Source organism: Trachurus trachurus (genome assembly GCF_905171665.1).
Source record: "Trachurus trachurus genome assembly, chromosome: 21".
Classification (NCBI taxonomy): Eukaryota; Metazoa; Chordata; class Actinopteri; order Carangiformes; family Carangidae; genus Trachurus; species Trachurus trachurus.
This window is the reverse complement of record NC_139899.1, coordinates 14,132,572-14,158,920: the sequence shown is the minus strand read 5'-3', so window position 1 is coordinate 14,158,920 and position 26,349 is coordinate 14,132,572. Positions and strand designations below refer to the sequence as shown.

Here is a 26,349-nt window from a genome sequence, read left to right as displayed (position 1 = left end):
ATGGAGCCTAATTATATGCAGCTATTCATTGAAACTTAGTGCCATAGGGTGAATAGGTCTCTAATTTCTAAAAATGAAATACTAATGTGCACACGCACACACCAACCACTCACACACACAGACTTCCACTTCCACTTCCACATGGTTAGCCTGCTGGGACCTCTGCAGTGCTCCATCATCTCCAACCAGTCTAAACACAGGGCAGTGTTTTCTTCCACATCAAAGAGGTCCCCATCACAATAAGCCTAGTTTTACCCCTTTATAGCTTCTGCCTCATCGCAAACTATGACCGTAATTTCTAACAAAGCAAATTTAAGGTGGAAATTACAGTGGAATTACAAACATCAGAGGTTAGAGGCAGGAAACAGGTCTATTATTGGGTTTAATCTGGCTGCCCAGGTGGTTTTGAGCTTATATCTACCATCCAGTAGTGTTATAGAAATGATTGTTCTTCAAGATTGTAATGTGTATTACCTCTAATGATGTGGGTTACCTGCATCAGTGTAGAGAGGCTTCCTCATGATAGTGAAACAAAGTTTGCATGCGCACTAGTAACTTGACCTGTAAAGACGTGTTTTAACAGGCTTTGACGCAGCCTCCTCTATAGTTCTTGTACAGTGTGCGTGTGTGTGTGCGGTGTGTGAGATTGGTATGTAGGAAGGTGGGGGGCAGGGGTCCGCTTTGACACCCTAATCCCGCAGCCTAGCTCGGCTTTGTGTTAGAGACCTTAGAGAGGAGGAGAGGAAAGGGAGGGATGGATGGAAAGAGTGAGAGAGAGAACGAATGGGAGAAGGAGGGGGGTGTCGGGGGCAGTCAATGGAAGAAGGGGGAGTCGGTAGCGCTGTGTGTTTGAGAGAGGGCGAGAGGGAGGGGAATGATGGGAAGACAGAATGAGGGAGATGGGATTCGTTCATTCTCTTGCTCTCACTATGGAAGGAAACAAAGGATGCTGGAGTGAAGAGCCTGACTTATGACAGCAGGACATCTGAGAGTTTTAGCCTCTTAGCCTGTTAGCTGCTTAGCCTCTGCTGACCTGACTGCCTGTTTCCTGCTGCTGGCCTCTTCTTCTTCTTCCTCTGCTGTCCTCCCCTCCATCCGTCTGTGTGCATCCCTCCTTCTTCTCTCTGTCTGTGCTGAAGACGTCTCATCGCTGCTCCACTGGCTCCTCTAGCCTCTGCATGTGAGTGACTCTGCCTGCATCTGTGTGCGTGTTGAAAACAGTTTAACAGTAATAAGACTTCATTCTGCAGCTTGGTCAGTGTTTTTCGTCATGTAGACAGACTAATAAGCGAGACGTGTGGTTACATCTGTGGTTGTGAATCTGCTCTTTCTCCATCTGACCCTCTCCTTGCCCCATGATTCATGTCTTTGCTCCTTTTAATTTTAATTTTTTTTGCATCTGTCAGACACAAGTGTGGGGAAGCTGTGAGAAACAGCGGCACATGCCCATTTCCTCTGGGTTAGACTTTGAATGAGAAAAATGAGAGGGGTAGTGCAGAGCCCCCCCTGCGTGCACACCTGGAATAGTTCACCCCTTCCTCAAATAAACCGTTCACTGCAGATATGCACTGGTAAAATTACAAGAATCCAGTGTCTGTTTAGAGTAAAGTTTAATCCAAATGTGTAAAACCAATATTTGTATGCTGCAGAGATTCCTAATGCTAAATGACAGCTGGGCCCATCTGCTTTTGTTTGAATAAATTACACAAGCCTAGAGAGCAAATGCAGCCCAGCCTAAATATTTAGCTGTGGGGTTTTTTTTGTAGCTGAAGGGCAGACGCAGACGGCTTGGTTGCTGGCTTGGCACATTGTGGGTCAGCCTGGCACAGGAACTGACATTAAGGGTGGGTGGGGCCACCTCGCTGGCTGTCTGTCACTTTAGGAGGAGAGGCTGGCAGTGTGGCACAGACTGAAGGGATTTTTATTTCAGGTCGAGAAGAATCTGGGGCTATTAATTATTTTTATGATTAATATTTTATTGGGATTTTTGAATATCACACATTACAAGTACACATGTGGAAAATGTTCGTTACGAAACAATATTGAGACTTGTATACAGAAAGTAAACAAATGATATATGTAATACAATGCTTGCACTCCAGGAAAAGAAAGAAAACAACAAGAACAATTTAACAAAGGATAAAACCGGACAGCACAACAGCAATACAATAAAATTAATTAATTAATTAATCTGGGGCTATTAATGAGCGTTAGACAATGTGGACAGAATTGACACTGCAATGACCAACATGGCTTCAACATGCTGATGTGATGTTGTGAAATGTCTCTTAAAAAACAGACACTCAAAGTCTGTGAGAGATTTTGGTAAAAATTGAAATCATCACTGATTTTTAATTTTGAAGCCTATATGCCCCAAACTTTGTTCCACCTTCTCAAATGTTAGCTGGTTCTCTCAAAATAATTAAGAAATGAATAAGCAAATGAATTGATGTGAAATAACTGCATCGTCTTTATCCCCTTGCAGAGAATTTGAAACGGTGAAATCATGCAAAAAAGGCTGTTTCTTTACTTTTTATTGTAAAATACCCATAGGTGGGCTACATAGACAGACTGCTGCCATAGCTCCACACACACATCTTGGTGTATGAATGTGTGTGTGTGTGTCTGTTTTGTTGTTGTTGTTCACGGGGATCCAGTGCTGGAGCACTTGTCAAGCCCTTGCCACTGTTTCTGTTACATATATTTGTCGGGGTGTGTGGGTGTGCAATGTGCATGGTATTAGGGTAGATAGTTGACATCCCCATCTGGCTCTCTGCATCTTAAACTAAAAGAGAGAATATGCATGACCATGTGATACAGTAGATGTACAGATCTTGTACTGATACTTTTTTCAATTAATTCTCCTTGCCTCATTAAGGCGAGCCTCACCAAGCTCAACACATTCATTCAGAGCTTCACTATCTGTCCATACTGTGTTTGTGCCGGCTTGTAGAGGAATGCGGTGTGTTTTAGTAATTCCCTCCTGATTGAAGAGCTCCGTCTGGGCAGATGCAAGTTAATTCTCTAATGGCGTCTCATCGGAGTAACAGCTCCAGTCGATAGCCATCAGTCAATTATACTCAATAGCCATCAGTCAGTTCTAGTCAATAAGACAAATCAGGGGACAGCAGCCTCTCTTGCTGTCACAGTTCAGAGTGTTACAAGATTGACTACCCCATTTTCAAAGCTGGACTCAGGACTGTGTGCGAGGAATATTTATGGTCACAACAGTGGATGATGTGCCAGAACAAATATATGTATCTGTTCTACGATGAATTACGTTTTGCCACTTCACACTGATGGAGACAACCAACAGTTTTATCCCAACGGATATGGATGGACAGTGGTCATTTTATGTCTTTCCTCTTAGAAAGAAGTGGTGCAGGTAATTAAAAATGGAGGTCAAAAGATGACAGGAATGCTGAGTATGTGTGGAGAGTCATCCCTAAGGGTCGGGATGAAGGTGAAGAGGTTAGTCTGGTGGGATGGTGGGAACAAAGGATCTGGGTTTTGTTGAAGGTGGATACCGGCTGAGGCAAGAAAAAAACAGTCTTACCAGCTGAGCCCCCTGATGCTCTCTAACCATCATGACATGAGAAATGCTTCCCCCCTCTCTCTCCCCTCACCCCTTCCTCTTGTGCTTTGCTTCGTCTCTTCGGCTCTTTGACACATTCATACTCAGTTTTATTTACCCTAGCCTCTACACCTTCTCCTCCCAGGTGCTTGTTTGGTGATGTACCTTTTTTCTTTACAGCTCAATTACATGGCAAAGCCTGTAGTCAGCACAGAAGGGTGAAGGGAGCCAAATGAAGTGTTTCCCATTCTGCTCTGCTGTAAACTATAAGCTGCCGTCCGTCCCTTGTGACTGTAATTTGGTATAGGCATCATCCTTCCTCCAATCATCCCTCTCTCTCTTTCTCTCTCTCCCTCCTACCCTGCATCCCACCACTCCCTCCCTCTGTTATTCCCCAGGTGACAGGCCACACATTGACCTTTGAATCCTTCCCATTTTCTCTTCGGGAGGCACTCAAAGCTCAGACACATATGGGAAATTGAGTGTTTGTCTAGGAATACATAAAAAGGCAGACGCTCAAACTCTTGGACGCACAAATATGCACAAGCATATGCAAGCACACGCCCATAAATACACACTTACACAGGAAATATTGTGATCCCTCGGTGCCGTACACCTTTTTGTTTTGCTGGGTGAGAGTCATTGTTTACCAATGAATGCTTGAGTCCATTCCTCCATATTTATTGACTAAGCTGTTTGTTCTCAGATCAAAAGATTAGCTTCACTGAGACATTACTTGATGGATTAGTGTGTGTGAGTGTGAGTGTGAGGGGCAGCTCGGCCACCGAGGCTGCAAGTCAGAATTTGGACCCGCTGCAGAGAATAACCCTCTATTGTGTTGTTGTCAGGCTGATTGGCTGCTGTGGTGCACACACTCAGACGCGTTGGCATGCACACAAATACTGATGTACACACACACACACACACACACACACACACACACACACACACACACACACACACACACACACACACACACACACACAAACAGAGACACTTATCACCAGAAAGAGTCAGTGTCAGGTCAGCCGGCTCGGCCTGTGGACAGCGCTGTATTGTTGCTGGCCTCCAGCTCTCCTGGACATTTAACAGTGCGGGCATTCAGCTGTTACTGGTGACTCAGGGACCAGCATGCCGCACAGCAACCAGTGTGACCACCAACACCTGCCTTCACACTAACATACTGTTGTGTTGAAGAGGCTCGAAGAACAGAGAACAGAGAACCAGAAAAAAAAAGATTACTGTGAACATTTTGGAAAAAAATGTTGCACTGTAACCAGAAATGAACAGATCTGTCGATATGAGGTCCAAAGCGTGTTCTCAGTGACCACGACTGTGTGTGCAATGTATTTCATGAATCAACATAGGTTAAACAGTTCGGGGTAACACTTTAAAATAAGTACACACTATTAAGCATTAGTTAAGCTTTAATTACTGAATTAATCATTAATAACACATTTATAAACACAGTTAAAATGTTTTACTCATCATTGATAAGCACTAACTGTATAAACTACATACTAATCAGTGTTCATGCGTTATAAATGAAGAATTCAGTATTCATGCTTAACTAATGCTTAATAGTGTGTACTTATTATAAAGTGTTACCAACAGTTCAATAATGTGCAAGTAAAGCAAAGTATTCCCCAAGGAAGGATGAAGGAACAGGATCACATGGGGAGGAATTTAATCAGGTTGTTCTGTTCAGACCGCCCTATTGAACTGCTGCTTTCTCACTTGACCTCCACCCTAATGACCCCCACTGAGAGCCCGCACGGATACATATAAAGGACGCAGTGTGATCCCTATTCATTGGAACCAAGTGTCGGAACCACATGGGAAATTTGACAACTCTTCTGTGAACATTTCTTGCTTCCTGCCAAAACAATGTATATGTCACAGTGACACATTCACACTCACAACAGCCCAGTGATTTGATTGGCATATTTTCCACAAGGCCCCTCGTCTTCCTACAGCTTTTGTTGCTCCTGAACGGGATTGTACTTGTTGTTCGAGAGGTCGTATCTAGGAGCATAGTTGTGTACATGCTCATGGTTGGTGCTGTCACTCAGCCCTGTGCGAGTGAATCTATACGTCTGTTGTTGACAAATGAGCAAGTCTCCACCCTACAATCCCCAAATCACCCAGGAACAGCCACAATAATCCAAACTTTGCGATCTGCTGATATGTTTTTTTGAACAAGTCCCATGTGTTGCAATGTGTTTTTTTTTGTTATGTATTTCTGTTGACAGTTTCATTTAGTAAAGAGCTCAGTTTTATGACGTTTTTATATCACACTGCAAAGACGCTGTGTGTTGGTTTCTTTCTTCTTGGAAAAAGGCATTATTAAATAGTCTGTGTGGTCAAGCATTACACTCTGTGACAGCTGAAAATAAACTGCAATGTACTGCATTTTTCCGCGCTGTTCAGAATGATAAACTGCACCTAACGAGGGTCCGATGGGAGTGCGAATGAACACCGTGCATTGCCAAAATGTGATGTACATATAACTAAATTGCTACGATTTTGATGATGACATGTGTTTTCAGTCTGCACAGTGATGTAAACCAGATGACATTCTGCTGTTTCTTTATTGTTCTTATATAAACGTAACAATACAAGTTGATCTTATCAAATCACCAACAACTGAAGCAGCTATCAGCTATCGAATGCAACGTGGGGCTCATCATGCTTTGTTTGTTTTGCTTAACATAGTGTGCTTACCGTAGTTAGTTCAAAGACACCCTGCCAAGTCTAAGGACAGTTTAGGTAAGCCACTGCTGAATTTACAGTACAATAATTAATATTATTTAGCCTTATACCCTCAGCCTCTCTCTGGTGAACTGCCTGCATCCTGCCTCTCTATCTGCGCTGCCTTAACTTTCTCTTTTGTTATTTATCTCGTTACATTTCAGGCTCTGAAACACTCATACATTGATGTCCCCTTCAAATAGGATCATTCAAATAACATGTGACCAGATCTTATTTAACTACAGTATGCGTACTGTAGGGAGACGACTGAGGCAGAATCAGTTCATGCCAACATCAGCAGTATTTTCACTTGTGGTAAAAATACTGAGAGGGGAAAATGTTCCAGGAACACCAGGCAAACGATCTTTTAAATGTCCCTTGTCTAGCTGATGTTATAGCTCAAGTATTTGGTGGAAATTCTCTAGAATATCACATCAAGTGTGATTTTCATGCTAGTGCTGATGGACACATGCAACACATGCAATATCACTTCCTGTGTGGGTCTTTTGAGGGAGACGTCCATTTGGTAAGTGCTGGTCATCTGCTGCCCTAGCCGCTCGCTGGTGCCCTGCGGTGCCAGTGTGACCAGGCTGCCAGTGTGATCCTGAAGCAGTTGTGCGTGCACATACACACACACACACACAGACACACACACACGCGCTCCACCAGGGCACGGCTGAGCTAATGACTCATCTCTCTGCCCCCCCCCCTCTCTCTCTTCCCTCTCTCTGTCTGTCTGTTCCTCTGTATTTCTCTGTCTCTGTCTGTACAGGGGACATCACTCAGAAGGGCTATGAGAAGAAAAGAGGAAAGCTGTTGGCACCGTACATCCCACAAATACAAGGTAAGGTAACACACGGGCCTGCAGGAAATTTACTGTCCAGAACAGTAAGGTTTTATCGTTTTCTGGCTGCCTTTTAGCATCACAGTTAGCATCCTTGCAAGAGAAAACCGAATAAGAAAAAACATCTTGTAACCTTAGCAATGGTGATTTATTTTATGAGTCATTTTATTTGCATATAGCACTTTTGCTTATATAATAAAACAAAATTTAATACAGCTTGCAGAGACGAGTAATAAAAAAGAGAGGAGAGAGAGATCAAAGATGAAATCACTACAAACAAAAAAGTAGCAAAACTGTAGAAAAATAGAGTAGTAGAAAAACACGTTCAAAGTTGCCTGGAGAAGCTGCATTAAAAAATGTATTCGGACAGAAATACTGGATTGAACATCAAATGGTCATCTTATTCAAATTTTTCGATATCCGTAAGAATAAAGACTGAGAACTTTCACGGACATCAAATGGTCATTAAGTTGTCAAGAGCGGCACTGCAGGGGATTTTTACACATCTGCTGTTATTCACCTGGATGAAGACTGTTCCTCTGGTGTGTCCTTGATTCTTTGGGTCAGGACTAAGGTCTTGTCACCCTTGAATTTGTTACTTAAGCCTTAGCCCTGCATCAGCCATCGGCCAACCAACCACAGACTGGAAGGCATCGTGGTCTCTGCTGATATGATGACTCGTCTAGATTTGGATGGAAAGTTCTACGATCCCTGTCTGAGGATGCTAACTGTTTGGAGGATTTTTTTTTTTACTCCCGGTTTGTGTGTATATATTTGTGCTTGTCATCCTGTATTAGGTTGTGGGTGTTTGAGAAGTATTAACTTTGAAGTACAATGTAGGTGTGAAGACTCCCAGCTGTATGTTACTACTTATGATCTGTCTGGGGTTGTTGACTGCGTAGGCAGCTTTAAACATTTCTGTATGAATTCAATGTATTTTTATCCCCAGTCGGTGCAGATAGTTGGATTTAGCCAACTCAAGCAGACTAAAGGGTTGAGGTGGTTTGTGAGAAGTTTCTTTCCGTCTTCTTTGTGTCTGTCCATCCTTTACGTATACGGGGTCCGTGGCAGTCTTTGGTTTGGCCTGCTCTCAGAACACCAAGCCTCGGTGGAAACAGGAGTCTGGTGCAGGCCGCTCTACTCTGGAGTTAGTAGGCCTGTTATTTAGCTTGGGCGGATCAGCTCCTTCATTCTGTCTTTTGCTTGCTCCCCCTCTCTCTTGGTTTTTTATGGATTCTGTGTTCTCTTCCTATCATTTATTGTTCAATTCATTTAGCCTGGATCCAAACACATAAAAGAACGGAAGTGACAGATATAACACAGAAATGGACTGGCTCCGGAGTGGAGGAGATTCTTCGTACACAACGCACGCTACCTGTAGGATGAATGAGAGAAGTGGGTTGGCGTTTAATGACACATCCATCCAGCACGATGAATCAGTGGGTTAGGGTTTAACAGCTTCACAGCTGAACTAGGAGTCCAATAGACTGTTGGCTTCTGAGCTCCATAGAAAATTTCATAAGCTGTTTTACTGCTTTATATTTCACTGTTGTCATAGGACTGTACATGGGCCAAGTGCAATAAAGTCGGGGAACAAAGCCAGACTGTTAACATCTCTGAAAGAGTAGATTCATCTCTTTTGTTTATAATATGACCTTTAAGAATAAATAATTGTATGAGGTGGCGGCATACTGGGAAGTGAAACATTTAGGAAAATATGGTTCATGAATTCATCAAATTAAGCTACATGGAAGAATGTGTATGACTCTTTGATGAGGGAACAGGTATGTGATGTGCCAAATGTTTCAATATCCATAAGAATAGAGAATTGTGGTTTTAAGAACCCAAATCCTTTCAGTGTAATTTTGCGTCGCCTGTCGGCTTTCTCTCTTGAACTCTAGTTAACAGGGCTGAGAGGAGAAGAGGCTCCGAACCACCTCTCCCTATTGCCTCAGTGTTTTCCGAGCAATCGAATGAAGATAAAGCAGATTTCTGTTGAACACTTAGAGAAATCAAATCCTGCAAGGTTTGAGTGGCCTGGATGTCTGAGAGAGGTGACTGCTTTGTTGCTACATCACAGAGTTGTCCGAAAAAACCTCACAGTTTGTTTTGAGACACACTTTATGAATACAGGCAGTGTACATTTTTTCCTCGGTGCTTTGATACCTTCACAGTTTTATCTAACAACACCGACACCTGTTTTATTATGAAAAACAGACATGGAAGCCTCACTTTATGAGACCACTACAGGATTTTATCTTAACTGATTGTTCTGACTGATACCATTAGTCATTTCTGTCAAAGCAAGAGTATTTATCTTAGTGATTCAAATATACAACTGACAACTTACTGCAAGTCATTAGCAACGCACATTTACTCTCTAAGAGTGAGACACAGGACACGTGTTGTTGTCAGCCACCACACCGGTAAGCGCTGGCATCAGACAGGTACTAAAAATTCATCAGGGTTCGCTATGAGCCAATGACAACATCTGCTGTGACGGAGCGTGCCTCCTATTGGCTTAGTGCGGTGTGTCTCTGAAGTGTGGTCTGCCCAGCAACTGAGTCTGGTGTCCTGGCTTGTTTTATAGACCTGTTTCCTCTGGGAGGTGGGAAGGGGCCGTCGTGTGACTGGGCTGTCAGAGCGATATAAGGGACCAGCATATATTAATGTGTCCAGGCAAGCGTAGGGGATGTGATGTGCGTGTGAGGATGCGTGTCAGACTCTATGTGTTATGGGGTCCTTAAATGTCCACAGGCTATATTGACCATATTGTGTAATATTCAAAAGCCATTTTGCACTGTATTTAATTGAAGTGTGTAAATGATGCTCAGCATAGCAGCGTGCTGTGCACTGATGCTGTCTGAGAGTTGCTGACAGTGTGGAGCTCACTGATCCCCGCTAAGCTGCCGCTGAAAAGCCGGGTGGGCTGATGGCTGGCTGGCTGGCTGGCCGCTTGTCTGCTGGCCATCCAACGAGGTGTTGTTGGATGTAACTGGCTGAATGTGACCTTGGGAGAACTCTGTCCTCCCAAGGCTGTTTTCTAATGGTCATACCAGCGAGGGCAGTCACCCTGTGGTTCATTTGGTCAGAGGTCAGCAAAGGTTGAAATACCCAAACAAAACCTCAAAACTGTCCACAGTCTGCTCATTTTTTAGTTGCACTGTTAATTTTGGCTGCCACCTTTTCTTATTAAGTTAGTTTCCTCAAGCCAAAAAATATGACTGGCAGTTTCAGTTATATTAAGCTTTCACACTTTACGACTGTAGAGCTAATCTTGAATATGGTTTGGGTGTCATGAGTGATTGAGCCAAGCAGGGCTGGAGTCGTTTTTGTGGTTTCTGCAGATAACATCATATGGTGGTGTTTTGATATTTAAAGATTGAAATCTTGATGTCTTCAAATTGTGTTTGATATTTGTGTGTACTGGTTTCTCCACTCTCAGAGCCCCCGTTCATTTTAGGCCAGTTATGTTTTTATAAGTTACTCATCTCTCTGAATTGTTTTTCTGTGGAAATGGTTACTCCCAACTTTACCAGTAGCTTGATTTTATGGTTCCAGTGAACACATATTTTTGTGGATGGGAAGTCACTGAGGCCGATCATTGGTTAGAAAAAAATGCAAGTTATGATAAGTGGCTGCCAATATTTTTGCTGTTAGAGAAAAATCGTTCATGTTTTGACCACATTAATACTGCAGTGTTAGTATATTTCAGGTGATTTGTTGGCATATGAATTAAAATACTTTTATATTGTTTAGTTTTCTGATACAATCTGAGGTGTTTGGTATAATTCCTTTCAAGGTCGGATGGTTCTACGTTGTAACTCACACACAAAGGCTTTAGTATCTTACTCATGCATAAATATAATGTATTTAGTTTGGTCTTTGTGCAGCTTTTTTGGCAGATGCTAGGACGTTCAGATGTTGTGTGTTGTTTAATTGTGTCTGACTCTGATCTGTGTCCTTAAAGTCCACCCAAAATAACTGCTAAAGGCCTGTTTCTGTACTGAATCGATAATGGAGGTACGGCATAGGTACATACTGTAGGTATAGTGTAAACTTAGGTAGGATATTATAACTTAGGTTGGGAGCCTTTGCACATTCTCTTCTAATGGACGTACTAGCCCTTTCCTGTCCTATTAACTTTACTGGCCCAACCGGTCCTGACCCAAATAAGAGGATCTCACTTCTAACGTAGGGAGTAGGTTCGTATCCCATATCCATATTAATTGGATTGTTCATATTACATTACTTATGAATTAGATCTTCAGTGATCTTGAGTAAAATTATATTCATCTCATTTGATCACATTTTACATCCACTGGGATGGGAGCTCATCAGAATTCTTTTTTGAGTTTCTCCTCTTAATCCATTTATCCACACCGCATACTTCAAATGCATCTCCATGAAAGCATTATGGGGAGAAGCAAGACCAATAGAAGACTGCTAATAGAGCTCATACCATAACCTTCCTTCGGGCGATAGTCACGGGTTTCCCCTCTGATGCTAACCACTAGTTCCTTAATGAAGCTCAAACCAGAATTGCATAAGCGAAAGGATGAATCACGGCCTGCGTCATGCAGAGCACAGCGAGGTTGATGAGTTAGAGAGTTTGATAATTTTAGAACACCCCAGTTTGACGATGTTGTCTTTTTGACATTCATGGTGCTTAATCACCTCCTTTCTGCTACGTCTGTGTAATTTGCATTTGCTTCCCTTGGAAGGCTCGTAGGCAGCTGGAAGGCTGCGAGACGAGCTGGATTAATTAAAGGGAATACTTTCCCAACTCCAAACTACTGTATTAGAAGAAAGCAGCCTAAGTAGGGATTACCATTAAGCTTGTGGATACTTGATCTGGTTCAGGCAATATTCAATAGCATTGCTCTATGTCCATAACATACTGTATTATGCACCTGCTCATGTTTCTTATATTAATGTTTCTGGGTACAGCCTTTGTTTCTGTCCTGTTATGATCTGTCCTTTACCTGTGTTGTCTTGTTTCTCTGCAGGTGTAGATCCATCTTTGCAAATTGACAACAGGATCCAAGCCTCCTCCCAAGCTGTTCTTCCAGGTTCCAAACACAACAAGTCTCGGGTGGCCAACACCCGGGATGAACGCTTCAGATCTGGTAATCATGTGTACAACATACTGGCAAAAGGTTTCACATGTCTGGTGTTTCTGTTTTCCATGTTTCTGTAGCTAAACTGCATGATTTTTTTTCCTCCCTAGATTTGCACACAGAAGCCGTCCAAGCAGCTTTGGCAAAGTACAAAGAGAGGAAGATGCCCATGCCCTCTAAGAGGCGATCTGTGCTAGTTCAATCATCTGTTGAGGCATGCACCCCGCCAGGTGAGACCTCCGCTGCTGAGGGCCCGCTGTCTGTCCTGAGCAGAAAATATCAAGTGCTCACACAGCCTAGGTTTATGTTTACACTGCTTTTCATGTGCTCCCGTGAGCACTGTAGTGCAGGATGCTGACACTCTGTTGTGTCCAATGAATGAAAGGGATGTTGCCAAGCATTTGTTACTGGAAAGAGATGTGCAGTTTGATGAATGTGTCTATTCTTTGTGACTATAACAGAGTCAGTTCTCACTGTTGTTTTCCCATCTGACATTCCCGCATGAGTTACATAATGGATGAATATTCAGATTTTTAACATTGTCTCAAAATGTCGACCTTTCACCCGCTTTTATATCGGGTTGTATTGTGTATGTGGTCAGTTCACCATTTTATTGAATTGTTGTGAAATGCATAAGGCTAAAAAAAAACCTTTGTGTTGTCAGTTTGGATCAAATATTTCCCAGTGTAAGATTTGTTGATAGACAACTTTCCAGTTTCTCAAACACAGAGTGGCTTTATCTTTGGTGTATAAGAGGTAATTGTTGGGTGGCCTTGGAGCCTCATGTCTTGGGTAAAGAGAGGACACAGCGGTGGAGCGAGTAACCGGATTAAGAGCTCAGACACTGGGGTTTCAACAGGAGAAGGAGGGGGCCTTTTCATGGTTGTTTTGAGTCATTCTGAGTGATCTACTGTAATCTAATGGGATAAGGTACACAGGTTTGGCTTCACAGACCCACAAAATCATAAACTGTACACACAAGATGCTTTGGGGACTCGCTTTTTCAATGCTAGTGCTGCAACAGGCGATGGTGTCCACACAGTGGCAACAGCTTCAATATGATGTCTGACATTGTACTGTAAATGCCATGGTGAAAAGACCTTAACGGTAGTCTGTAGAGTTTTTATCTACTAATTTTGATGAGCAGAGCAGGTCCAAGCATTGCTGCTGTCTACACTGAACATACATCCACAGATTAACTTTCTTATTTTACATATATTTACTATTTTCAGGGACCAAGCGCACTATGTGTCTGTCCAGCCCATGTGTGACTGAGAAGAATCAGTAGCAATGAGAGCAAACTCTGACTTGTTTACTTGCAGACGTGTCAATCAAAACAGGGTGACAGGATTGGATAAAAGGCTCCTTAATAACCGTCAACAGACCCCACCACAGAATACACAAACACATCATCTACAAACATTACCGTACATACACACAAAAGTGTGCAAAAAGAATACTGATCTGTCCAATCCATCAATTTCCCTCCAGTGTATTTTTAGCAGCAAGGCTCTTGGGATAACAGTGTTGGTCTGTCAGTAGGTCAGTTTGTCAGCTCACCACTTTCATCCAGACTGAAATATCTCAGCAAATATTGGATTGATTTCATTCACATCTGGTCCACATATTTATCTCCCTCTTAAGATGAATTCCCTGAATATTCCTTTAGTTTCCTCAGTGCTTTGGTTTCTCACCTAATACATGCCAGACTAAAGACATTCATCAGCCTCAGGCAAATGAGACTGTGACCATGGTAAAACTGTACCTGCTGAATCAGTAAACGTGATTTACCACCTCTAGTACATAGATGAGAGATGAGAGAGATAGGTTGAACCAGGTGCTTCCTATATGTAGGATGCCATTTGCACATATTCATCATCACTTTCTGGAACCAGCCATTATCACGTTAGTTTCCCCTAATAGAATTCAATCAGTGTTAGACCACTGGACTGAAGATTTATTTGCTTGAACACAGTATTTCATTGATGTGCAAGAATAAATTAAAGCTCAGCATATTTGCCTCTGTCTCTTTTTAGGTTGCCTCTACTATCCCTCTCTACTTCTAAATCCTCCATCTTTTCCTGTCGTTTTTTGACTCACTCTTAATTATCTATTCTTGATTTTGTCTCTATAACTGTGACTAATAACCCCCTTTTCCCTCTTGATTTCTCTCATAATCTTTCTATAGCTCTATTTCTACTTTGCCTCTGTTCTGCGACCCTTCCTTTCTGTCTCCCCCTGTGTTACTGTGTCAAGGTTACCGGGAGAGATTGGAGAAGGAGAGGAATAACAAACAGAATCATAAATGCATGATAATCCCATGAGTCCGTTGGATGTAGAGACATTAAATTTTAGCTTGTTATAATCCACCTCCTCTGGCCTTCCTTTGACGGCTTCTACAAGGCCATGAAGAAGCATGAGGAAAGTAACAGGGATTTTAATAGTGTCTCAATTGAGGGACTTTACTTGTAACTACCTACTGTGAATGATTAGTCGGCAGATTAGTAGGCACAGAAAGGCTCATTAATTTAGAGAACATCCACGGGCATGTGCTGATCTCACACACAAGCTTAATCTCTGTTTTCTAAACGTTTCACTCTCATCCCCTCGGTGGACTAGGGATAGGTTTTCCACCTTTCTTAGACTTTGGTGCAGTATTTTGAGAAGTGTGGATGAGTTTTGTACGTTTTCCCGGGGCTGTGGAGCAAACGCTGCCATTTCCTCTGTTAACGATGAATAATGGGGGAAGTGTGACCTTTCTTGGTGATTTTGAAAACAGCTGTTGTTTATCACTTAAGCATTTCATGTTGTCAAATGAGTGATGCCTAAACTTTCTTTTTTAGCCCTTTCATTGCTCTCAGTTGTCTGCAGACAGCTCTGGTGCAACTTCAGTGATCCTGTCGATAAAACAGACATGTCTGGGAGCTTGGCAGATAAAGTGGAATGTGTTCCTTTTGAAAGATCCTTACTTTGCTTTGAAGTCGTTGGTTGTTTGGGCTATTTTTACTGAGACCAACTGCTCACAGTCGCCTCAAGGGAAAGAAAGTTAAATCGTCAGTCACTGGGGTTCTGTCCAAGTCACAATAACTTAAGCACACACTACTCCTAGCTAAGTTTATTTCAGTTTCTGTTTGTATTGTGTTAGAAGTATTATATGCATGTGTTTTGATTTGGTGATATGTTACAAATACAGATGTTTTGGTCTCTGTCTGAGTATGGAGGTCTTTAGTTCAACATGGTGAAGACTTCTACGTTCTTACAGCAGCAAGGTTTAGCAGGACCTACAGTAGCCTTGCAACAAGGTATACTTTGTACCATAAATAAAAGATTTGCCTTGAAAAGCTGACCGACTGACTGTTAGTTCCCCAGATCAAATTGCTTGGCTGCTTTCGGTGTATAAAAACACAACCTCCAAACCTCTTGTTTTCCCACAGCGCCTAATTTGTTCTGACTTCCCGTGCACTCCACAGATATCCTATTGCAAAACCTGTTGCATTATGTGTCGTTAACATATTTTTGCAGTGTGCCTTTTGTGTTACTGTGGCAGTTTTAAGAGGCAATCAAGTATCAAACACATTCTCTACCTGTAAAGCCGTAACACCTTTAAAAGCAAGCATCCCTCAGCTTATTAATTTCCATCTCCATTGAAACCATCTGTCCATTCCACTAAATTATTTATATATATATATATATATATATATATATATATATATATATATATATATATATATATATATATATATATATATATATATATATATATATATATATATATATATATATATATATACAGTATATATATGTCCTTTATGTATAAGTAAAATAGTGTGTCATCAGTGTACCATCTAAATCCTGCTTAAAGGGATAGTTCAACATTTTGGCAAATTGGCCCATTGCCATAATTGCTATAGTCATAGCAGTAGGTTCGTTACCTTTAATTGTAGGTGTAAGCTATTTTCAGTACGGCGGAGCGCAGCAGCTGGCTGCTCAGAGCTACGCTATGGAGGCTAATGGAATTTCTTGGTTTCCCTCATTAAACTCATCAAATTCAACATCCCAAAACTCCACAGCGCTTTTGTAGACAAGTTGTGACCTGCACAACCACCACGCTATGAGATAATGACGGAACGATACGAAACGGAGCCGTTTTCGAGGTAAATACAGGGTAAATACGGAGACTGCTTGCTGAAAAACTGTCCCTGAACGCAACGCGCATCAGCGGTTTTGTATGAATTTACCTCGAAAACGGCTCCGTTTCGTATCGTTCCGTCATTATCTCATAGCGTGGTGGTTGTGCAGCTCACAACTTGTCTACAAAAGCGCTGTGGAGTTTTGGGATTTTGTATTTGATGAGTTTGATGAGGGAAACCAAGAAATTCCCTTAGCCTCCATAGCGTAGCTCTGAGCAGCCTGCTGCTGCGCTCCGCTGTACTAAAAATAGCTTACACCTACAATTAAAGGTAACGAACCTACTGCTATGACTATAGCAATTATGGCAATGGGCCAATTTGCCAAAATGTTGAACTATCCCTTTAAGAGTTCCACCACCAGGTTTTTCCAGGTTTTTTTTTTTTTTAATTATTATTATTCTGGAGACAGCCCCATTTTCTTGTCCACTGTTGTGACGCTGCCCTGTCTTGACCTGTTAAACACAGACACCTCCTCAGCGTCGGAAGACGAGGGCTCGCTGCGCCGGCAGGGACGTCTGGCCACCTCCACGCCCTACCAGGGCCACGGCCACCCAGCCGTTGAGCACTGGTTTAACCGTGTCATCCAGGGTTCGTCCACCTCATCCTCCGCGTCATCCACCTCATCCCATCCGGGAGGGAGATCCGTCACCACCACTGCCCACGCAGCCCTCAACGCCAACGCCGCAGCTACCGCACTGGCCGACCTTATGGCACACACCCAGCTAGGTCAGTGACTCACGCAGTCTCACACTCCATCACATATTCGCTTTCCCATCTGTAAGTTATTTCCCCCCCCTTTTTTAAATAATGCAACGCTCTCATTCAGATAGGAGTCGTACATTTTTCGTAACATAAACTTGATTGGAGCACTGTTAACATGTGTCTGCTCTGGTTGTGAGCTGAACCACGAAGGATAATAAGGATAGAAATAGAAATATAGTGAGATAGTAATGATAATATTCTCACTATCCAAGTGCACTGGTGAAAGAGTTATTTCAGCCACTGGGGTGACTGTCTGCACAACCTCCTGCTTAGCTGTATAGTTTTACCTTATTTCATCTACAGTATGTACATGAATCATAATCATCATTTATACTTTCCCATTGTCTCAGATTTGCTGATTTCAGCACTTGAACCTGCACCACGTTGGTTTTTTTTTCTCAGCTTCATCTCAGACTGACAGCGGTGTGCTAGACATTTGCAACAGGCATCACCTTATCTCCCTCCAGATAGACAGAAGCACTTGATCAGACAAGGAAAAGGGAACAGACAGCAGAGTTTTAATTCATGTCTTTCTAATTAGTCATCTCCATCTGCCTTCTCACTGTCACTCAGTCATGTGAAAGGGCTCTCGGCCTCTTCCCCGTTAAAACTACTTGTTTCACGTTGCCATGCGAGTGTCACAAGCTAGTGAATGAGATTCAGTAGATTTATCTCCATCTGTCTCTTAGCAGCAGCGAAGTGGGATGGTGTGTGTGTGTGTGTGTGTGTCTGTATATACTTGTTGCTGGCAGAACGATATCCTATTAGGATGGAGCTGTCTGATTCCTGTCCAGCTCATCTTCCCTCAAGGTTGCTGTCATAAAGTAGCAGCAGAGACTGCCACTGAAAGGAGCTGTAAATAAATCTCCCTTATCGCCCTCTTCCTCGCCCCTTCAGACTTTTGAATGTAGCTGTTGCGTCTGGCAGGCCATTATACGTGGGAAACATTTGAGGCTAATATGGATGGTAATGATCAACTGAGTTAATGCAGTACATGTGTTGTACATGTACAGAGCCCTAGTTCTCTGGTTTCAGTTCTCCCTGATTTACACCAGTTGTATTTGACTCTAAAATCTAATTCAGTCCAGTGCAGCAACTCATAAATTCTTCCGTTACAAGGATGACAACAGTTTTAATTGACACTTTTCAGAGGTGTTAATTTCGCTGTTTATTATTGATATTATATTTGGCAGTGATACTGAACCTACCACACATCCTAGTTGGAAACATTTTTCAAAATAATGCTATTCAGTATCCACAATGGTATCCACTGAAAGAATAGGCATATGGTTTATGTAACACCTTTCTGACAAATACAAAAACCAATGATGATCATAATCTTTAAAAATGTTATATTATATTTGCACTCAGTTGATTTCAGTTGTAGCGTATGTAGTGCTAACACGTGTGTTATTATTGATTTAATAATCTTAGTGACCTCAAAATATTATAATCCACCTGCCATTGTAGCATTGACAGGTTTCCCACTGGGGTTTGTTGATCTGGATTGAAGAAGCTTTTGCATCATGTTATTGATTTGTCTGTGTAACGTTATTGTGTGGCGTCCCTTTTAGAGCTTAGCACCCAAAGGGAGTACTAATGGAAAACTTCACAATGTCCCCAGACTGTTTATCTTGATTCACAAACAGTGAATCTGTGCGAATATTGCACTTGCAGATGTTTTGTAACAGAAAAACTCATTCATTATCCTGACACGTAGTAAAAATGCAGATAAAATGTAAACTCCTTGCTAAAACACATTCTTCTGCAGTGAAAGACCTTTCACTTACTGTACAGATGACAAAAAAGGCTCCTAGCCTCTCAATCACCTTCCTAATAAGCTGTTGAATCAGTATGTTCAGTAACTCATGAAGTACATTTTTATATAGTTGCAACAAGCGAAAGTGGGTCTGGCGTTTGACCTTTTAACCCCCAACACCCCACTCATCACAGATAACCACTCAGCACCACCCGATGTGACAGGGCTGTCGGAGCGCTCCTCGCTTCATGCGGAGCGCCCCCAGGTGGCCTCGGTGCGAGGCGTTTCCCGCAGCTACAACCACCACACCAGTGTCATGGAGACTGCAGATGGTGAGTTTCCTACTTACGTACACACTCAGAAACACAGTCACCTCTCTTTCACCCTCTCTCATGCTGTCTGTCTCCCCTGTCTTAGTCAGACTGGCACCAGCGCACCCTTTATGTTGCCATGGTAACAGTGCACCTCTAAATCCCCCCCCTAAAATCCACAATATTTTATGTTTTTTTAATGATCTCATATTCATTAATATCTTATCTAAACAAAACACACTGATAATGATTTAGAGAGGAAAACTGTGTCATTCAAGGCCGCACCAAATTGTCAGGTTCAGTTTATGTAATGTTGCGGGTGAATCTCTGATTGAAATCGTTACCATTCATCATTCAAATAGCGTGTAGTGTACTGCTCACCCAATGCTGCCAGCAGTTTCCAGATGGGACATTGCAGATATTGACAATGGATGATGTTAGTGTACAGATGAGTAACCAGTGAGCTCAGAGAGGATGATGCCGTACGGTGCATAAAATGTCAGTTTCACTTGTACTTTTTTCCTTAGATTGATTCAAGTGGTTTCAGGAGTGTTTTTTTTTTTTATCTTACTAAATATTAATGATGCATAAAGAATGATCTTTTAATAACTGCACCATGTTTGTTGTCTTCAGAGTTGCCAAAGATGACAATAAAAAAGCAGCGCTGTATTCTGTGTTCAGCATCAGAACTGAGCAGAGCTACTTGAATGAATTTCCTTTTTGTCATCTTTGCACGGTCTTAAAGAATATGGGTACTTTTTCTGGGCTTTCGCTACTAATACATGGTTGACACCTAAAAGGGAAGTTGTTAAATCTATGGATTTTTTTTTAATCTTATATTTTGCTTTGTGATATTCAAGATGTTTCAAACCCACACCTCTTTTCCCAAATGGGCTGTTAAGAAAATGACAGAAATAGTCCTGTCTTTGTTGTTGCGTGCTACAAGTGTCTGAGTCTTTCATAAGCCCACTCTCACCAATCTCTGGCTGCTGGGGGATTTCTCTCTCACACACACACACACACAAAGTTTCGTGGGACTGTTTCATTGACATCCTGATCTGTCTCTCCTCCAGGCTGTGAGTGGAGAGGTGAAGGATCCCTCAGTTTAATGGATGGTATTTATAACTGTTCCTCCAACTTTATGGCAGTCTGCTACATGTGCACTCTGCTGCGTGTGCATTTGTGTTTGTGTGTGTTTGTGTTTCTGCCTTCGCCTCTAACGTCAGGTGTAGCACTTGTCCAAACCGTGTGTGTTTTTGGATAGTTTAATGCAAAGCTACAGTGAATTCAGTCACTGGATTCCTGCGCGTGTTGCGTGTGTGTGTGAGTATGTATGTGTTTGCATAGCTGAGAGTGTTGCAAATGCTTAAGCATTTATGGCATCTTCAAGCTATGTCTAACCTAAATGCTCTTCATGTTGGTCACATTAAAGCTAGTGTGAAACCGTGGCAGATGTAACATTCATTTGCACTTGTGAATAATAAGTATGTTGACATTTTCTCCCTCACGGAGACACTAAGACATTTTATCTGTTAGCTTGTAGCCACACAGTGGGCTCTTTGATGGCAGTCAGTCTAGCACTGCTGCTGATTTGACATCCTCACATAGATGATTATAGAAAACATGCCACACGGTGACTTTGGTTCTGTCTACATGAATAGTGATGCTATGTGTTACTTCCTGATGGCGTGTGCCCCCTGCGCTGCCTGGTGATATTCTATAATTCTATCACATCTAACAAATCCCATTAAAAGACCAACACCAACAATCAAAAACCAAGAATTAATCCTACTAACACGTACTGAGCCTGAGAGAGATTTCTGGTTACTAACAATAGAGGATGTGTGCACAATATTGAAGGAAAACATGTTCCCACAGTATAATAGCTTATATTTATACATTTTCACAATTAAGACTATTTACTTCACATGCCTGTCTAACATTTTCTCTTAAAAATATATTTATGTGAACATTTTCCAACTGGAGCTTCCTCTGTCAACTGTCAACTGTCAACAATTTCTAAACTGAAACTCTAAAACAGAGGTTTAGGATTATTTAACAGGTAAACCATACAGTAATACACAGTAACAGTGTGTGAGCTGTCTTATCCTAAAAATGAGACATATCCTAAAATGACACAGCTCCAGTGTAAAAGTATCTACAGCTTGCATAAAGTCAGAGCTCTGAGCAGATGGCTGGAGTTAACAGCTAATTCTGCACCCTGTAGAATAACAGACAGGTTTCTGTCTTGAGAAAATTAACATTTTCTCATTACTTTTCTGATTCATAAAGTTTTTGGCACAGCACTGTTTCTGACAACACCGAGGAAGCCTTCAATCACCTCATTGTTGTCTAAAAATTATACGAAAGAAAAAATAAAGAGCCACACTGTTGGACTGGGTGACCTCATTATAATGAAGATGGGCACTGTCGTTTATTCAGAGTCAATCCCACAATCAGAACCTACTGCTGTGAATAATAATAGTAGCACACTAAATATAAATCCACAGCTAAAACTAGTCCCTAACAAAACAAATGGACTGTTTACTCCAGCCTGAGTAAAGTTTGCTAAAAACTACAACAACAACAAAAAAGTGTTCATTAGGAAAACCACAGAGAGTGGTTAGGAAGTCAAAAAAACTACTAACACTTTGTGATATCTGTTTAAACTAACTCGTTGCGTAATTGTTGTTGCAGTCTAATGTCGAAATGTAGAAAAAATGTAGAACAACAGCAGTTTCATCTCCCCCCTCATGCTTGTTATGGCCTCAGATTGTCACTTCATGCTGTCGTTATTCATGTATGCATAGAGTGATAATGTGTAGATCAGGTGTGCCATTGTATGCACAGATGAAACCAGACCAGCATTTGCTACTGCTGTGGGTGGATAAATTATGAAACCATGAAAACATTAATTATAGTCATCATCAGATGCAGACCATGGTTGGTTGTGATATTAATGATCAAGGCGCCTTGAGTGGGTGGGGTTCAGGGCCCTCAGATGTTGTTCTATGTGTCTGGGGCTTTCTAATTGGCCCACCAGGTGCTGCGCTGACCCTCACTAGACTGCTCTCCCAGTGCATCTGTCCCTACACGAGGAGGCAGAGTCTGTCTGAGCCAGGCTTATTATAGTAAGATAGATCAGGCAAGCCTCATGCAGCTGTGGCCTTCATCTCCTGTGGCTGTCTGGAATGTCTGACACAGACCCCCCCTCCCCAACTAAGTATGAAATCAGATGGAGGAAATGATGTCCGATGATGATTGTAGTCTGCACGTGTCCATGTCCAAAATGTAAAGGGGTGGGGGTGGGGGGGGCTGCACACTCTCACTCTTCTCTCATTTCAAGTCTGTTGTTTCTCTGGTTTCCTCTCTTTTCCTGTCGCTCAAATTATTATGTCTTTACAAATGTCTCTGTAGTTATGCTTTTGGAGTGTGCACTTGTTTCAGCTTTCTTTTGTGCTGCAATGTAAAAAAAAAAAAAAATTCTTGTTTAACATGTACGTCGAATGATATACATATACTTTGACTTGACTGGGCTGATTTTATCCTCCCACAAAGAGTTTATGTAAAACACACTCCTTTTGAGACACCCCATGAATCACTAAGTTCAGAGAGGACATCTTTTGTTGCTAGGCAGCAGGCGAGGCTGCTCTTCGTTTTTCTTTCTTATTATGCCTGTGAGGTGTGTCGGTGATTCTAGTGTATCGCAGCTGAAAGACTGTAACCTTTGACCTTCAGGTGACTGTTGAGGACCCTGTGGTCCACCTTTTTTGTTGTCTTGCCACAGTGTGAGTGACAGCTGGTTCTCCTCTATGTCTCATTAAAGCACCACACTGACCTTTTCTCTCTTCTTTTCTTATCTGTCCTTCCCTCATCCATTTCTTGTCTGTGCCTCATCAATCTGTCGATCTATGTTCGCATATATTTCTTGACTGTATCCCTTCCCGCCTGCTCCATATATTATTTCCACCCCAATATTCTTTTTTCCCACATCTGTATTTATCCCCATACCTTTTGTCTTGCCATGTTTATTTCCCCCCATACCGTTTTCTTCATTCCCTCCAATATCATTGTGTAGGTGTTCCCGTCAACAGTCGCGTCTCCTCCAAAATCCAGCAGCTGCTCAACACACTGAAGAGACCAAAACGGCCGCCACTACGAGAGTTCTTTGTGGACGACTTTGAGGAGCTTTTGGATGGTAAGCTGACCTTGGTATTATTATATTGCTTTTATTAAATCAACAAAATCAAGAAAAAGGTATTTCTCCCTCTCTGTGTGGTGTGACAAGTATTATGATCAGAGCCTTCAGCTGAATTTTCCACAAACAGCCATGGTCAGTTTAACGTGACGAGCACATCAGCTGACCAAGTTTTTTTTGGTATTGCTGCATTTTTGCAGTTTCAGGATTGGTTATCTAACAAATCTATGTTACAGCTAAAATAAAAAATGTAACATTAACCTCACCACTCCTCCCAAATCAACAGTCAAGGTACGCTTATGGATCAGTGGTTGTTATTTTGCTGAGGCCACCAGGTGTGCATAGGAGTGGTTAGGAAATGGTTTGTACATAAACACACACATAAGAGCAGCCTTGTCGAACCACTTCCTCTTTTCCAACCAGCCCATCTTGGGTTTTGGGTGGTACTCTGCCAGGCTGAATAAACAGTGAAAATGAAAAAGCAGCAGGAATAGTAATACATCAGCAGGTAATTGTGAGGCCTCCCTGTCTCTGGCATCGAGGCTGTGGCACGGCAAGCCACGATGGTCTGCTCAGTGTGAACAGAAAAACCACACACAAAGCTAAAATGGGACCAGTTCCTGATAGAGGTGTTTTATTTGGCAGGGATCTATCTTACCAGCTCAGTTCAACAATTCTGAATCCCACTTATCAGAAAGTTCAGCTGAATGTGAGGGGCACATAGCAACAGAGAGAAGACAGTCGAGTAGGTAGAGCTTAAAGGAAGGGAGAGACCGGTGCCTTTTAATGCGCTGGAGCTCCAAGTTTCTTAAGCAACTGAGACTGATAAGGACAGTTCACCTTTAATCCCCAAGTTTTTTCTCTTCAATCACTCCCATCTCATTGCCCTTGGGGTCCCACACTTAATTTATTACACTTCCCTCCTTTGAAAGACTGGTATATCCTACCAATCTGCTATTTCTATGTAAATCTCTCAACCAAAATCAGACACTCTATTATTTTCTAAACCGGTTGGGTGGTACTGCTACACAAGGTGCTTATCCTGCTTTGTTGCACAAAGTATCCACTGAATTTACCCCCAGACCCCAGTCCCATACTCTTCTCTCTGGTGTTTAGTCCAGCAGCCGGATCCTAACCAGCCAAAGCCAGAAGGCCAGCAGATGAGTCCCCTGGAAGGAGAGCCTCTCGGGGTGGTCACCAACTGGCCTCCATCCTTGCCAGCAGCCTTACAGCGGTGGGGTACAACTCAGCCCAAGAGTCCCTGTCTGACAGCACTTGACAATGCTGGCAAGCCGGTCTACACACTCACCTATGGTAGGTGTCAACCTGCGGGTGAGCGGTCTGGGGTTAACAATGGAGATGGAAAACGGTATCACTTTTTGTCATATGTTAATGGTGGTTTTCGAGGAGAGAATGAAGCACAAGGAAGTGTCTGTCTCTCTATACTAAAGTATACCTCATTTTGTGTTTGAATGTTTATTTGACTGTCAAGGGTTGTTGAATCCAAAGAGATATTTGACAGTGTGTGTTCCCCTCTGTAGGTAAACTGTGGACCCGCAGTCAGAAACTGGCCTACACTCTTCTTAATAAGCTGAGCACCAGAAATGAGCCTTTGCTTATGCCTGGAGACAGAGTAAGTTATGAGACAGTGGCAGGCAAGAGCTTGTTATATTCTCTGTTTTTGTTGTTTAAGTGTTTGACTGACACTCCTTATACAATATTCAGTAGGTGCTACAGTAGAATAATCTCAGTTTCCTCTGTCACCTGTTGTGAGCAAAAAGTACAAGAAAATGAAACAAGAAAAACTACTTCTATTTCTTTTAGACTTGACTACAATAGTCCCTGCACACCAGGCTCTTTTCTTTCCACATCTTTACTTTAATCAGGAATATAACATTTCATATAACATGTCGTGCCTGTGATCCCCTGTAGGTTGCACTTGTTTTCCCCAACAACGATCCAGTGATGTTCATGGTGGCCTTCTACGGCTGTCTCCTGGCAGAGCTGGTACCTGTGCCTATCGAAGTGCCGCTGACCAGAAAGGTAAAGGCAAAAAACAAAATACTGCCTTCTGGGACTTTTGACATTTTAATGCTGATCAGCACAGCCAGTGAAGAGCAGTAGTGACCCCTGCTGGACATATGACCCTTAAATAATTGAAGAAGAGGCGTGACATGTACAGGCTGAGAGTTATGTTGTTCCAGTTTGGATATTTCAGATTTAGTCTTACATTCTTGAACATCTGTTTGTTCCAAAGAACATCTAGTTTCTGGTTATCTATAACCATGCCAGCGTTATCTTTTTAATGTTCTAATTGCAGAGCGTTGTAATGGACTGCAGCTTCAAGCACGTCCTTACATATTCATCCATATTGGTTACACAGGCTGAATATAAATGCCTGTTCATGATTGCCCTTTATGAGCATGCTGTTGGCAGAAGCTCTGCTGTAATTAATGAGATTTGAATGAGGTGAAATGATGTGTAATTCAAGTCAAAATATTAGATCACAGGCCAACTGTTCTCAGGAGTCAGAAATGCATTCACTAGCTCTGCCAGCTCACATTTCTCTTTTCTTTCTTTCTTTCTTTCTTTCTTTCTTTCTTTCTTTCTTTCTTTCTTTCTTTCTTTCTTTCTTTCTTTCTTTCTTTCTTTCTTTCTCTTGTATCTCTCTGTCTCTCTTCTACATCTTCCCACCCAGCATTTCCCACAATTCCCTGCCTTTCTGCTCCATACGGTTGGCTCAGCAGGAGTCTATCTGTAAGCTAATTTGCACAGCCAATCAAATATGATTGAGCGCATGTCAGACCGTGGGTTTTATCCCTACTATATTTGGGCTTTGA

At 42.1% G+C, this 26,349-nt stretch overlaps 1 protein-coding gene across 1 annotated transcript in view; it reads left to right on the top strand.

Moving 5' to 3' along the window:
* The window catches only part of dip2a (disco-interacting protein 2 homolog A), an 80,284-nt gene that overhangs the window by 39,105 nt on the left and 14,830 nt on the right, over positions 1-26,349 (top strand). Inside the window, exons 2-10 of the mRNA XM_083997285.1 lie at positions 7,098-7,169; positions 12,179-12,298; positions 12,400-12,519; positions 16,945-17,205; positions 19,195-19,332; positions 23,390-23,509; positions 24,626-24,823; positions 25,051-25,142; positions 25,442-25,552. Coding sequence (XP_083853411.1) covers positions 7,098-7,169; positions 12,179-12,298; positions 12,400-12,519; positions 16,945-17,205; positions 19,195-19,332; positions 23,390-23,509; positions 24,626-24,823; positions 25,051-25,142; positions 25,442-25,552 — 1,232 coding nt within the window. The remainder of the gene's footprint in view (positions 1-7,097; positions 7,170-12,178; positions 12,299-12,399; positions 12,520-16,944; positions 17,206-19,194; positions 19,333-23,389; positions 23,510-24,625; positions 24,824-25,050; positions 25,143-25,441; positions 25,553-26,349) is intronic.